At 44.2% G+C, this 12,743-nt stretch overlaps 1 protein-coding gene across 5 annotated transcripts in view; it reads left to right on the forward strand.

Annotated features, from left to right (window-relative positions):
- Nucleotides 1–12,743, forward strand: part of Mylk4 (myosin light chain kinase family member 4) — a 78,595-nt gene that overhangs the window by 62,211 nt on the left and 3,641 nt on the right. For 3 of the 5 annotated variants that reach the window (XM_023712073.1, XM_023712072.1, XM_023712076.1), the window contains 6 exons: nucleotides 813–954; nucleotides 3,837–3,907; nucleotides 4,666–4,794; nucleotides 5,411–5,563; nucleotides 7,481–7,559; nucleotides 11,579–11,645. In XM_023712073.1, the coding sequence (XP_023567841.1) occupies nucleotides 813–954; nucleotides 3,837–3,907; nucleotides 4,666–4,794; nucleotides 5,411–5,563; nucleotides 7,481–7,559; nucleotides 11,579–11,620 (616 nt within the window). In that variant the 3' untranslated portion in view covers nucleotides 11,621–11,645. The remainder of the gene's footprint in view (nucleotides 1–812; nucleotides 955–3,836; nucleotides 3,908–4,665; nucleotides 4,795–5,410; nucleotides 5,564–7,480; nucleotides 7,560–11,578; nucleotides 11,646–12,743) is intronic. The other 2 variants (XM_023712075.1, XM_023712074.1) reach the window with 1 other exon arrangement.

Consider the following 12,743-nt stretch of genomic DNA (forward strand, 5'->3'; position numbering starts at 1 on the left):
TGCTGAGGTTTTTGGCTGGCCCCGTATCTTCTTATGTTAGACTGTGAGTAAATGAAACTGTGGACAGAAAACTCTATGTGTGTAAGGGTGGTTGTGGCTGTGATCACTAACGCAAAGTTCATGTCACACCCTTGGTGACAGGGACTAGCGGCCTTCAATTTAGAATTACCTTTGTAAAAATTTCACAACTGGTTGGAGCATGCCTGGTTCTGGGCTCAGCATGTAGCTTCTTAGCAGTGTTTCCCTAGCAGGTGTGAGGTCCTAAGTTTGATCATAAGGAAGAAAAGGAGTAGTTCTGATTCTGAAAAGGACAGAGTTGCTATTGGGATTCAGCACACTTGTTTCCAGCTTGGTTTTGCTCATCACTGTGCCATAAAGCACATTGCGTAGTAAAGCATCAGCGGCTCGGAAGCTCTTCATCACTCCAGTTAGGCTGGCTCGGAAGCTCTTCATCACTCCAGTTAGGCTGAGGGGCAGAGGGTTGCAGCCTTGCCGCTGGGGTTCAGAGGGTCCCGCCTGTGTCCTTGGAATGCTCTTACCTCTGGCATGTGTCAAAGGGCGGGACAGGCAGACTCGTCCCAGAGCTGCAGCTGCTGACCAAACGGACTTTCATACTTGCCCTCTGTGAAAGGAAGGCATGTGTGTTGCCCCCGAGCAGAGCCCCGGTGTGGAACGCAGGTAGCAAAGAAGGGGAGAAAGCGCTTCACGTGTGTCTTGTGGAACAGTCAGAGAAGCTCGTGCACCCTTAGCTACAAGAAAGCCCATGCCCTTCAGTACAAGGCCTGAGCGCTTCGCCCCTCTCTCCTCTGTAGCGTGGAAGGCGGGGAGCTGTTCGACCGCATCATTGACGAGACCTGCAGCCTGACGGAGCTCGACACCATCCTGTTCGTCAAGCAGATATGCGAGGGCATAAGGCACATGCATCAGATGTACATCCTGCACTTGGACCTGAAGGTAGCACGCATTCTCCACCCTGTGGGATGTAAAGCTGTCCCATGCCCTCCCTGTGTTGGCCAGAGGGCCCTGTGGACAGTATATGCCAGGCGAGGCAGTTTGCAGTCACTGGTTACGTTCTTAGGAATTAACAAAAGTCTGGATTGCTTTGGAAACAGGTTGTGTATTTCTGTGTTGCCCTGAGTTCCTAGGTTCAGGTGATGCGTCTGCCTCAGCCTTTCGAGAAGCCAGGAGTGCATGCACAGTCCATGCCTGAAAACTGGTGTTCTACTTTTGTTTATTTGTTTTGAGACAGGGTCTCCCTACGTAGTTCAGGCTGGCCTTGAACTCATTGTGTACTCCAAGTTGGGCTCAGACTTGTGACAATTCATCTACCTCAGCTGGCTTCACAGGCATGTGCCACCACACTAGTCTTAAAATCTGGATTTTGGTCTCATTCTCAACTTTTGTCACCATCTTCAGAGGCTACTGTTAGGATTCTTGTAACTTGTCCATGTTGAAGAAATTGGCACAGGAAGTGGTTTCCCTAAAAGTTTAGAACTGAAACCACCATACTACCACAATATCCTTGTCGCAGCCTTCTCGTTAGAGCGTACAGGGCGGAGGATTTCTAGCTAACTCTCAATTCCCTAGTTGTAGTCAGACTTTCTAGAGCTCAAAGAATAAAGCTTTGGGCTTTCGGGTTTACTTTTTTATGGGCTTGGCTGGACCACTGAGGACGAGCTGTGGAGAGCAGAGTACAGCGCAGGCGGATGGCGAGGCTCACATGCCAGCCAGCAGGAGGAGGCTGTGGCACCGCGCTGGGGCTGGGAGCCAGCACATGGGAGAAGTCGCCCTGCTCATGAAGCCCTAGCAGAGCTGGACGCAAACTAGAGAAAGACTGAGGCCACGTGTGACCCCGATAGAATCTAGGGCTGGAGCTGAGCGTCGTGAAGCGCATCTCCTTGTGTGGCTCGGTCATTTTCTCATCTTCCTGCTTGCACAGCATGACAGTGAGATAAAGTGTGTATTCCACAGAACATACCAGCTATTGCGAGTCACCAGGGAGCATGCAGCTGAATAAATCTAGCCTCTTTAAATAGGTTTCCATGGCCTCCTTCCTACGACTTGGCCTCCCTCGCTGCCTTGATTTATGTGCCTTGCCTTTCCCATTGGCTGTTTTGCAGGAGTAGGGCAGGGGGAAGTGCTATATAAATGATGAAGTCAGAGGTTAAAAGTCATTGGCAAAGTCTGTGGCCGTGAACTGAGCATAGCCGTGCCTGTTTTCCTGGACTGTGAATATTCTGAAGGGATTTGAAGGGCAGCTGGAGCCAGGAACTGACCTATCCTGAGCCATGTCACTCTCTCTCTCTGGCTTCCAAACACTGAAGGACTTGCTCTGGACTATTTTATTTATAGCTTATGTATGAAGATAATAATCAAGATGATGGCTGGGTTGGTCATTAAAGACTAGCTTTTTAGAAAGCGCCTTAGAAGAAAAAGGGCTAAAAGCATTGGGAGTCATTAAGTACGGGTGATTTAAAAAGACTTCTTTATATTTTTTTTTTCTGTTCTACAAATCTCATTCAGTGAAAATTCTTTGATTTCCTGATCATAAGCATTAACTTTTGGAAGTACCCTCAGAGCTATTTCTTTACATTGTGCAAGCCAGTTTTAAGATGCTCTGGTATTCTCTGAAAACCCGACAGCTTCATACATGGCCGATTAGCTATTTAAGCATGAAACCAACTGCCTCACATGGCCCCCACCTACGTGTAAAGTGACAGACATCTGTTTTAGATATATTCTAGGAAAGGATTAATTTCTAAAGATGTCACATCCAATGCAGTGGAGTACTCGATACTGATAAAGAGAACTCTACATTCGTTCCTAAATATGTCTTGAGTTCCTAATCTTTTTGAGCCTCTTCTCATTCAGGTAGGAGGTGGGAGGGAGCTACACACCCAGCTAAAAGGAGGGCAAGTGGAGCCCAAGGTATTCAGCAGCTCCGCTCAGGCCTCCAGCGCAAAGGGAGGTACTGAAGCCATAGTGTGAGAGTTTTTGTCTCTTCATTGAAAACTTTCAGCTTTACAGACTTTGACTTTAAATCAAGCCTTTTATTTTTCTTAGATCTCAGTAATTCTGTCGTCTCTAAAGTAGGTGTATTTGTAAGACATTCTTGAGACACTGAGTTTAGTGCTGTTATTTGCTTTTCTCCTGCTTCACCCAAGATCATCAGATTAACAGGGTAAAGTCTTAGCAGAGCCTGACTGCAAGAGAGCACTTTATCGGGGGCTGTAGGCATTGAAACCAAACAGCAAAACCTTAAGAGTTTCTGAAGATAAAGAATGAATCGGAGAGAAAAGCCTGCCTTTAACATGCAGCTTTCCCAAAAACCCAGCGCAAAGGGAAACTCTAGAGGTTTTGGGAGCGCTTATGTTAGATTGCACATTCAATGTGGTTGTTTAAGTAAATCAGGCCATTTCTCTGGGAACTCATAAATCTTTGGAAAAAATATTCCTCCAAGACAGGGGAATTCATACTTAATAATTTTAGGGATGGGGGGCGATGTCAAGTCTGAGCTGGCCTCCCCCATGGAATGAAGTCCTGAAACAGCCTCGTGCTCTGTCCTCCCTCACAGAGGCCTCTGCCTGAACTCATGTATTATGGTCAACTGCAAAACCGTGGAGAGGGACAGGCAGGGTGATGCAAGGTTGGCAGGGTGCTGAGGGCCTCATCCACCACATAATTAGAGGAGAAAGTGCCCACACAGAAGAGCTAGCCCCTAGTGAAAAGCCTGATATGTTTTTCCTGAGCATTGTTGTATTTTTAGTTGTGGTTGAAGAACAATTTGAGCAAAGCACAGTTGTTTTCATTGCTAATGTGTCTCTTTCTCCTGGCAGCCTGAGAATATCCTCTGTGTGAATCGGGACACTAAACAAATAAAAATTATTGATTTTGGATTGGCCAGAAGGTATGTGTGTTTGGACATAGGTGTAGGAACAAAGTTAGGGGACATATCTGGTGCTCATTCTTTGCAAAGATAAATCTAACGTGCCCTTTATTCCCACGCCCTCATTTAGAATTAATTTAACAAAACTCACGTTCAGTCTTACCTTGCGGCACTGGAGATTTTAGTGTCTGCAGGCTTCCACAATACATGTAATAAAATTGTGAGAAAGTATAAACCTAATGCGGAGAGGCATTAAGTCCGAAGCCATTATTTTAGCGTTTGAAGAGTTTGTCTTAGTTTTTTGTGTTTGTTCCATCTGACAAGAAAAGGGCTACTGTGAGACAGCAAGGCTCCAGCATGTGGGAGCTTCACAAGGGCTTGAAGGGTTTACGTGGACGCGTTTACAATTCAGCGTGCTTGCCTGCCTCAAAGAGGGGTTGTAAATTGTCACAGCCTTCCGTTTATTCATTAACATGGGCTTATTCAAACCAGCTACATGCCAGGGACTCTACTGGCTTTCTCTTTGTCTTTTTTTTTCTCCATAACTGTTTCAGGTTATTAAAGGTTTATAGAGTGAATTTTGCTCTAGAAATCTCTGGGACTTTTCTGCTGGTTTCCAAAACTGACACGAATACATGATCCCCTTTAAAGTCTGCGTAGTTTCAATTCACTGGATAGCGGGAGGTATTTTGTGTCATAGGCTGTGTCCGTGCAGCATTCATGAGTTTTGAGTTTTGATCGACACTTCCTGTCTTTCCACTTTGTTTCCTCAATTCCAGATACAAACCCAGGGAGAAACTGAAGGTGAACTTTGGAACCCCTGAATTTCTCGCCCCCGAAGTTGTGAACTATGACTTTGTTTCCTTCCCGACAGACATGTGGAGTGTGGGGGTCATCGCCTACATGCTGTAAGCAGCTTTGGCTCTCCTGCACACATCTTCCATCCGTGCCCGCTCTCTGAGGCTTGGCTATTTTGAACAAGAGCGCTAATTTAGGTTTTTAGAAAACACTATGCCGTGGTTGCTTTCTAGGTTCTGTTGAATCTGTGGATGAGAGGAGTAAGCTCTTCTCCCACATCACCTTGAAATGTGGATGTGTGTCCTCTTCATGGATCACTGATTCCTAGGACATACCTAAAGCCCTAAAAGTCATTTTATAAAGAGCCCCACCCTTACCCCAATCTTCTTTGTGACTCATGCTGGCCTTACTTCCGAGAGGTGACATTCCTGGCATTTGCCTTCTGTGTATGTGACAGCATCTTAACAGCTGTGAAGTGCTTGAGCAGGAATATGAGATTTAAGATTTATATCCCAGTGTAGCTGCAGCCTTCACTGTCACCGTTGTTTAGTTAAGACCTGGAATGGGAGAGGAAAGCGTTTTTCTGGTTGCAATAATAGGTTATAAAATTGTGCGTCTTTGTTATTTTCCTCTTCTCCTTTTAAATGACAGAATCAAAAAGCAACCTGTTTGTAAGGATTTGAGGCTTATTTTAAAAATACTCACTTTGGATCCTGTGTCCTGTAGACTTAGTGGTTTGTCCCCTTTCCTGGGTGACAATGATGCAGAGACGCTGAGCAACATCCTGGCCTGCAGGTGGGACTTAGAGGATGAAGAATTTCAGGACATCTCAGATGAAGCCAGGGAGTTCATCTCCAAGCTCCTAATTAAGGAGAAAAGGTAACTCAGGTCATCCTGTGTTCTGGCAGAAACAGGAAGTAGTACAAACCACCAGGGCCATTAGGATCCACCCTCCTCGAGTCACCTATGATGCCTGTGCACGCTGGGAGCACGACAGGCGTGGGTGTCTCCAGTCTACCGAGGGCCGGGGCCATGGGCATTAGACATGCTTGCATGTGTTTCTCCACTTCCACATGCATCTGTGCATGTGGAGCTAATGAGCACAATTTCACAGATGCGCAGCTGAGTCTGCGAGCAGGGATGGCGCGGGGCTCACGCAGAGCAGGCTGCGAGGCAGGGCCTCTGGGCCCGCTGCCGGCCCTGCCCACTCCTGCACTCATATCTAAGGGGCAACCCTGAGCACCTAGCTTAATCCTTTTTTTTTTTTTTTTTTTTTCTTTTTTTTAACCTGGCTTAATCGCAAAGTCAATATTTGCACGAAGCTAAGGCCAAAGCCAAATATCAGGATCACAGAATAAATTTCAGGGGTATAAATATAAACCTAGTTATTTAGAGCCTAATTATGAGTACAATGTTCTTGTTAACTTTCTCATGGCCAGACTTTAAATCTTTGACTTGTGAGTAGTAACAGCCATATTTCAGCACGGTCCGCTGTGGGGACCCCGTCCTAAAATTTATTTCCATCTGAGGTTCGTAGAAGTAAAGTTTGTGGGTTTTTTGTTTTTTGTTTTTTTTTTTAGCAACTGCTGCCTGTTTAGGGTCCTATAATCAGGACCATATCAACGTAGTCCCTGAAAGTACAATGTCCTTTGTCTTCCAGTCTTATATTTAAGTGTTTAGTATCTAATAACACAATCGTATTGAAGCATTTCTACAAACTGAAGCTTTATGGCTACTGAAAGCTACTTGAGACTGCCCAGAAACAGATTAGAGTAATTCAGAAGTTAATATATTCAAAAGATTTAAATTCCTTTTGTAATCATCAGGAATCACTTTGAGGCAGTATTTTGTTTATTTTTTATATATTAATTTTATTGAGAAAGAAGTATCAATGAGACAGTTTCAAAACAGGTTAGTAGGACAGTTACAATAATTAATACATTGCATATTGTTGTCTTCATAGTAGTCATTCAGAGGACAAGATGCAGACATGATATCTTGTCTAAACACTATTAGTTCAAAACTTCTCATTGAACTAAGAGAAAGTAGCTGTATATCTATGCTAATTATTTTGTATATATAGATATATATTTTTCACTGAAAAATGGTCTTTCATTTATATCCCCCTTTTTGCTTACTTTTGTCAGAGATGGGTATTCCACTGAATTCAGCAAAGTGATCTAGTAGTCCCTAATAGTAGTGGGTTATCCATAGGACTGGCAATGTCAGAGGTTGTTCGCTCGAGCCTTTTACAGCTCAGCATGTTAATATGGCTTTACTTTTTATACCTCATTTTTATACTTTTCTGCTGGATGGTTAAGACCAAGATAAAGCAAGACCTATATAACAAGAAATGTAACTTTTATATCTGACAAGGTCAGTCAGATCCCCTCAGGATTTACCCTGAAACCCTGTCCACAGTTTGTAGCGAGGTAGTGTTTTATTTACAATAATATAAATTTACTCTTATGCTGTCTATTAGAAGTTCAATGCAGGAGGTTCACTTTCATGTCATAAGAAAGGCTCCAATTACAGTACTTGGAGTAGATGTTAAATTATTAAAATAATTTTGATCATTTGCCTCACTTGTCTTACCAATGTTGTTATCCTGGTTGGATCTGATGGTCATCTGTGCTACTACCCATAGCACACAATTCCAGGAAACATAGACTTTGCTGTAAACATGGCGTTCAGCCTTCTGGTCTACTGAAGGTGTAGGCAAGACCAAAGATATCCATTGCAACTGCAGGCCTCCTTGGGGGTGTTCCTACAGTAAGCCTCTGAATTGCCCTCTAGTTGGAGAATAAGTGCCAGTGAAGCTCTCAAGCACCCCTGGCTGTCCAGTCACGAGCTCCACGCCAGACTCCACGCACAGGTGAGAAGCCCTCTGTGCTTTCCTCCTCTTCTCCCGCCTGCCCGTCTGGTGATGATCGTTCATCTTCACCTTCCATGAGGTTCCTTCTGTTGCTTTCTCATACAGCCTGAAAATTTTGTGCTAATGGTAAATTGCTTCAAATATTTTATTGAGCAGTTTGACTTTTAAAAAACTGCTGATTGCATTGTTTATTTACCTGAATGTTATTTTCAGTATAAGTGCTTATTATTGTCTTTGTATCCATTATTACTTTAGAATACTCTGTGCACACACATATATGGGCTGGGATGTATATATGTATACATGTATGTATGAAAAACATAGTGTGGGCAAGACTTGCTGGTGTACACATTCTGGAGTAATATTCCATAAAACAGAATTCAGAATTGTAGATCCCCTGCTTACCTGATTTACTCTATTCTGGGCACCAACTATTTTATTTCTTCTTTTTTTATGCTAGGGATTGAATTTAGGGTCTCACTGCATGTTCAGCAAGAGTTCTAGCACTGAGCTACATTCTGAGCCCTTTTAAAAATTTTCTTTGGTGAGGGCCAGTGAAATAGCTCAGCAGATTAAAGCACCTGCAAGCAGGCGCAGGGGCCGGAGTTTCGATCCCCAGGCCTGCCTTGCCACCCCCATCCCCAGGGCGCGCTGAGACGACAATTGAGACTGGGTGTGGTGGCGCATACCTATAATCCTAGCTCTTGGGGTAAACAGGAGAATCACTATGAGTCCGATGTAGTAGTGAGACCCTGAACACCCTGTAGACCCTTCCCTAAAATACAGAAAAAAAAATTTCTTCAGAGGCATGTTTGCCAAGTTTCCCAGGTTGGCTTTGAACTCAAGATTCTCTTGTTTCTGCTTCCCAGACAGCTGGAATTACAGACATGCACCACCAACCTTTACTACTCAGTTTGCTCTACATGCCCATATAAGTAAGCATGAAGGGGTCTTTTTCAGAGATGAAAGACTGAAGTGTTTGTTGAGAACGATGACACCTATACCTGCACTAGCCTCTGGCCGTGTAATCTCTTTCTATTCCTGTTCCCAAAATGTTTATGTCCCAACTCCCTTAGGCAACTCTTCTGCAGATTTCCTCCTGAGCTTCAACCTCATATACCTCTGTGTGCTGGATTTTCCACTTGGGTCTTCTCAGCCCCTCCCAGAGCCACACCCCACCCCTAGCTCACCACCTTCTTTACTGTCTTCTTATTGAAAGAGGCCACTGAGTGGTATCAACAAACTCTTTGTTCCTGCCTTCTCCTGCATTCCCTCATCCCATATTTAATGTATGCCCAGTCCCGTACCTTATCGCCTCTGGAATCTGCCCAATTCTCTCCATCCCCCTAGCTGTCTTGGCCTGGGCTGTTTGTCCCCTGAATTGCTAGGGTAGCTTCTGCAGTGGCTTCTCTGACTCCCTCAGGTTGTTTTCATCCAAAAAAAAAAATAGTGGATTCTAGAAGTAACACAGACACATGACATTTAAGTAACTGTCTCAGCATTTAGGATGGTGAGCCGGGCAGGCTGCGCATCAGTGCAGTAAGCCGGCTGTGCCTTCAGGCTCACAGAGCACGGGTCCGACAGGCGCACCGGGAAGGTGGCAGCCGCCGGGGCCTCCCGTGGTGCGTGCTGAACACACTCTATTTCCTCCACTTTTCCTCCTCAACCTCCCTACTCCCTGGGTTTGGAATGGAACTTTCCCCCTGACCAACAAACCTTGGAATGACTGGGCTTCAGGTACTCAGTTTTTCCACATGCAGTTTTTATTGAAATTAACTCTATTTCTAAATTCAGCGTCAGCACTAAGTTTTATTTGTGTCTGAATATACCTTTCCTTGATAATTGGTACCAATGCCAAGTAAAAATAGACTTATTACCTAGCCAGTACCTCATCCCAAATGCATAAACTGCTTATTAGGGTGACCAACTTATTTTGAGCCCATTTTCCATGAATATATTTTTACCCAAGCTTATTGGTGTCCAAATACATTTTGACCTGGCAGGACAATATAGAAACCACAGCAGAAAATTCACGATGCCGCATACCCTACGGAGCTTATGATATTTTTTAACCATGCAACAATGAAAATCACCTTTTGGTTACTCCATCCAACTGCTGGTACTTGAGGTGAATAAATATTTCAAGAATGCAGCAATTCAAAGAAACAAATTCTCTTCTATAAGTCTAGTTATTAAAATTATCAGGCAGGGTCCTGAGTTCAATCCCTGGTACAGAGAAAAAAAATTATCAGTATGTGACATTGTGACAATCACTGCCCAGACTTCTTTATTAGCTCGTGAGTCCCTCACGCCTAACCTTTGAGGCCGATGTTAGTGTGCCCATTCTGTACAGGAAGAAGGTAAATCCTGGAGTCTGGGGCCGACCTGGGCCACTCTGCTCTTGTACTGCTAAAGGGAGCCTCAGCCACCTTCCTAGAACCATTCTTGCTGTACGTGTTTGGAACTACTGAAAGCCAATATTCAAACAATATATTCTTTTTCACTGAAAAACAAGTTGAGTATCCCTTATCCAAAATATGTATCCCCTATGGACTGAGTATGTCCCTGATTTTGGATTTTTTCTGGCCTTGAAATGTTCGCATATACTAGATGAGAAATGTCAAGGGTGTGACACAAGTCTAAGGATGAAATTCATTTATATTTCGCATCCCCCTTATACACGTGCCCTGAAGGCAATTTTAAGCAATATTTTTTGTAAGCATAGATTTAGGCTATTGCTTGTCACTTGAGGTCGGGCATGGAGTGTTCCCCTTCTAGCGTCATGTTGGCGTTGCAAAAGCTTCCAGTTTTGGAATATTTCAAACTTAATCCTGGACTAGAGATGCGTGGTCTGTATAACAGACCATATTTTTCCAGAAGATTTGTTTTTGGAATAATCTTTGTTCTTATATGTTATCTAAAATAAGAACTTACCTTTATGCTGAAAATTTATTTCTAGTCCAACAGGATTTATCATTTGACCTGAATTCTATTTTAGAAGTATTTTATGTGTGTTTTTTTTTTTTTTTTTGGTTGTAACAATTTATTCATAATATCCCCAGCCAGGAAACAACCTAGATATTCTTTAATGCATAAGTGGTTAATTGAACCGTGGTACAGCCACTCAGTGGAATTCTATCCAGTAATAAATAAAGCAAATTATTGATGCATTATGAGTTCTTATGTATCCCTTTTCATTGTGCATATGTTCTTCACCTCTTAACCATGCCAATCCTGAGCAAGCGCCTCCCTCTCTGAACTCTAGTCCTGAAGCTCCCCAGCTTCTTTCTCAGGCTCAACATGACATGAGGTGGGCCCAGCCTTTGAATGTCCCCAGCTGTAACCATCTCTGTCCAAAGAAGCTCTTCTCCAGATCCTGCCAATTAAGGCCTATGGTGAAGGCCATCTTTTTTTTTTTTTCTTTTTTTTTTAACCATGGCTTTCCTTGGTCCCTAAACTGAAGGTTCTTTCTGTTTCTCTTTCTTCCCTTTCCCTCTACTCCCCTCCCCTCTCCTCTCCTCTTCCTCTCCTCTCCTCTCCTCTCCTCTCCTCTCCTCTCCTCTCTTCTTCTCTTCCCTTCTCTCTGGGTACTTATATCACCCTTGTCTGCTACTAGACTTGAACAATTGTGGCAGAAGCCCCTCCTGGGTCTAACTCATCCTTGCAGTCATTGCATCCTTACTTTCACAAACATATGCCCTTGTGCTTGGCCAGAGTGGGTTTTGATAAGACACACATGAAAACATTAAGTGTGACTGGGCCCTACATGTATTGACGGTGGTGCTAAGGGGGGAGGAGGGGAAATGATGACGGGCTGCTGGTGTAGAGTGGGTAACATGCTGCAGCCGGGCGGGCAGGGCGGGAATGTGACTGCTCTGAGGTCGGTGGCAATTTAGACTTCAGGATTATCTCTTGAAGAAGGTTTTTACTAGGTGGAGAATCACTGACTCTCTGTGTTCTTAAGTCAGAACCGCTGAAAACAGTTCTAATCCTTCCCCAAATATCTCTTGCTTTCCTAGAAGAAGTGCAACTCCGATGCTCATAATCTCATGACCAAATAGTCCACGGAAGACACCCCTTTGAAAGGTTAGTATCAAATCTTTTCCTGAGAAGAAAATTGGGGGGCTAATTATGGTTACAATGTGGGAAATCACAGATCAAGCAGTCTTAAAAATGAGCCCCCTGTTGCAGTGGTTCCCTGAAGAGGTGTGTGCCACGCTCCAGCTAGAGAATGAGCGAGATGTTGAGAGTTTTGGGCAAACTGTGAGGAGCAGGGCAGTGCTTCACTTGGTGTGGGGGAGAGGATCCCCAAATTCAGGTTGCCTCATTTGCACCCTGGCTCTGCCACGTCCTAGCAGAGGGCGCTTGAATCCCTACTGTGTGGGGTAGGGTAGTTGCAATACCTGAGGTCCTAGCACAGCCTAGAGAGATCATCTAAGACAGCTTGCAGCCAGGAGTGTGGAGGAACATGGGCATGGCCAGGGCCAACTACGCTCACTAATTAGCATAGCAGGCTCCAGGCTCTGACTGGAAACTGTCTCCAGTGGTCCTTAGAATTGCATCTAGATGGACAAACCAAGTCTGGAGCTCAGAAACTCAGTAACTCAGCTAAAGCCATGCAGCCATTATGTGGCGGAGCACGGTTCCCTCTGTTATCCTGGAAGCCAAAGCCAGATTTATTTTTTCCCTTCAAGCTACCTCTGACCTTGGCCCGGATCTCTGACTCCCAGGAAAACCACTGCATACATAAAACTTAGATGTAGGTTTCATGCTTCTCCTGGAGTTTTGTTGGAATTACTACGGGATAGTTTTACATGTGAATACTTTCTTTCATATCAATAACCTTAGCTCAAACTGTACCCTAAAGGTTAAGATTACAGAAGTTGCAGTACACTAATGAAGAACTTCAAAATCCAACACTTATGCCCTCGGGAGGGAGCTACCAACCCTACAGCTCCCTAATCTTGGGCAATAAGTTCATAGCCATTTTTGCAGCTAAATTTTAATAACTGCATAGGATTTATGATGTGTAAATCCATGTTCTTGCTCTCCACTGGCCTTAATTTCTCACCCGCCCCCTTTTGCAGTCTGGGGGTTGAACCCAGACTTGTGTACACACAATGGAAGTGCTCTACTGCTGCGCTACCCTCCGCCTCCCTGGACTTAATCCTGCACTCTGATCTC

Source organism: Octodon degus, unplaced genomic scaffold, assembly GCF_000260255.1.
Source record: "Octodon degus isolate 3935 unplaced genomic scaffold, OctDeg1.0 scaffold00023, whole genome shotgun sequence".
In the NCBI taxonomy this organism is placed as follows: Eukaryota; Metazoa; Chordata; class Mammalia; order Rodentia; family Octodontidae; genus Octodon; species Octodon degus.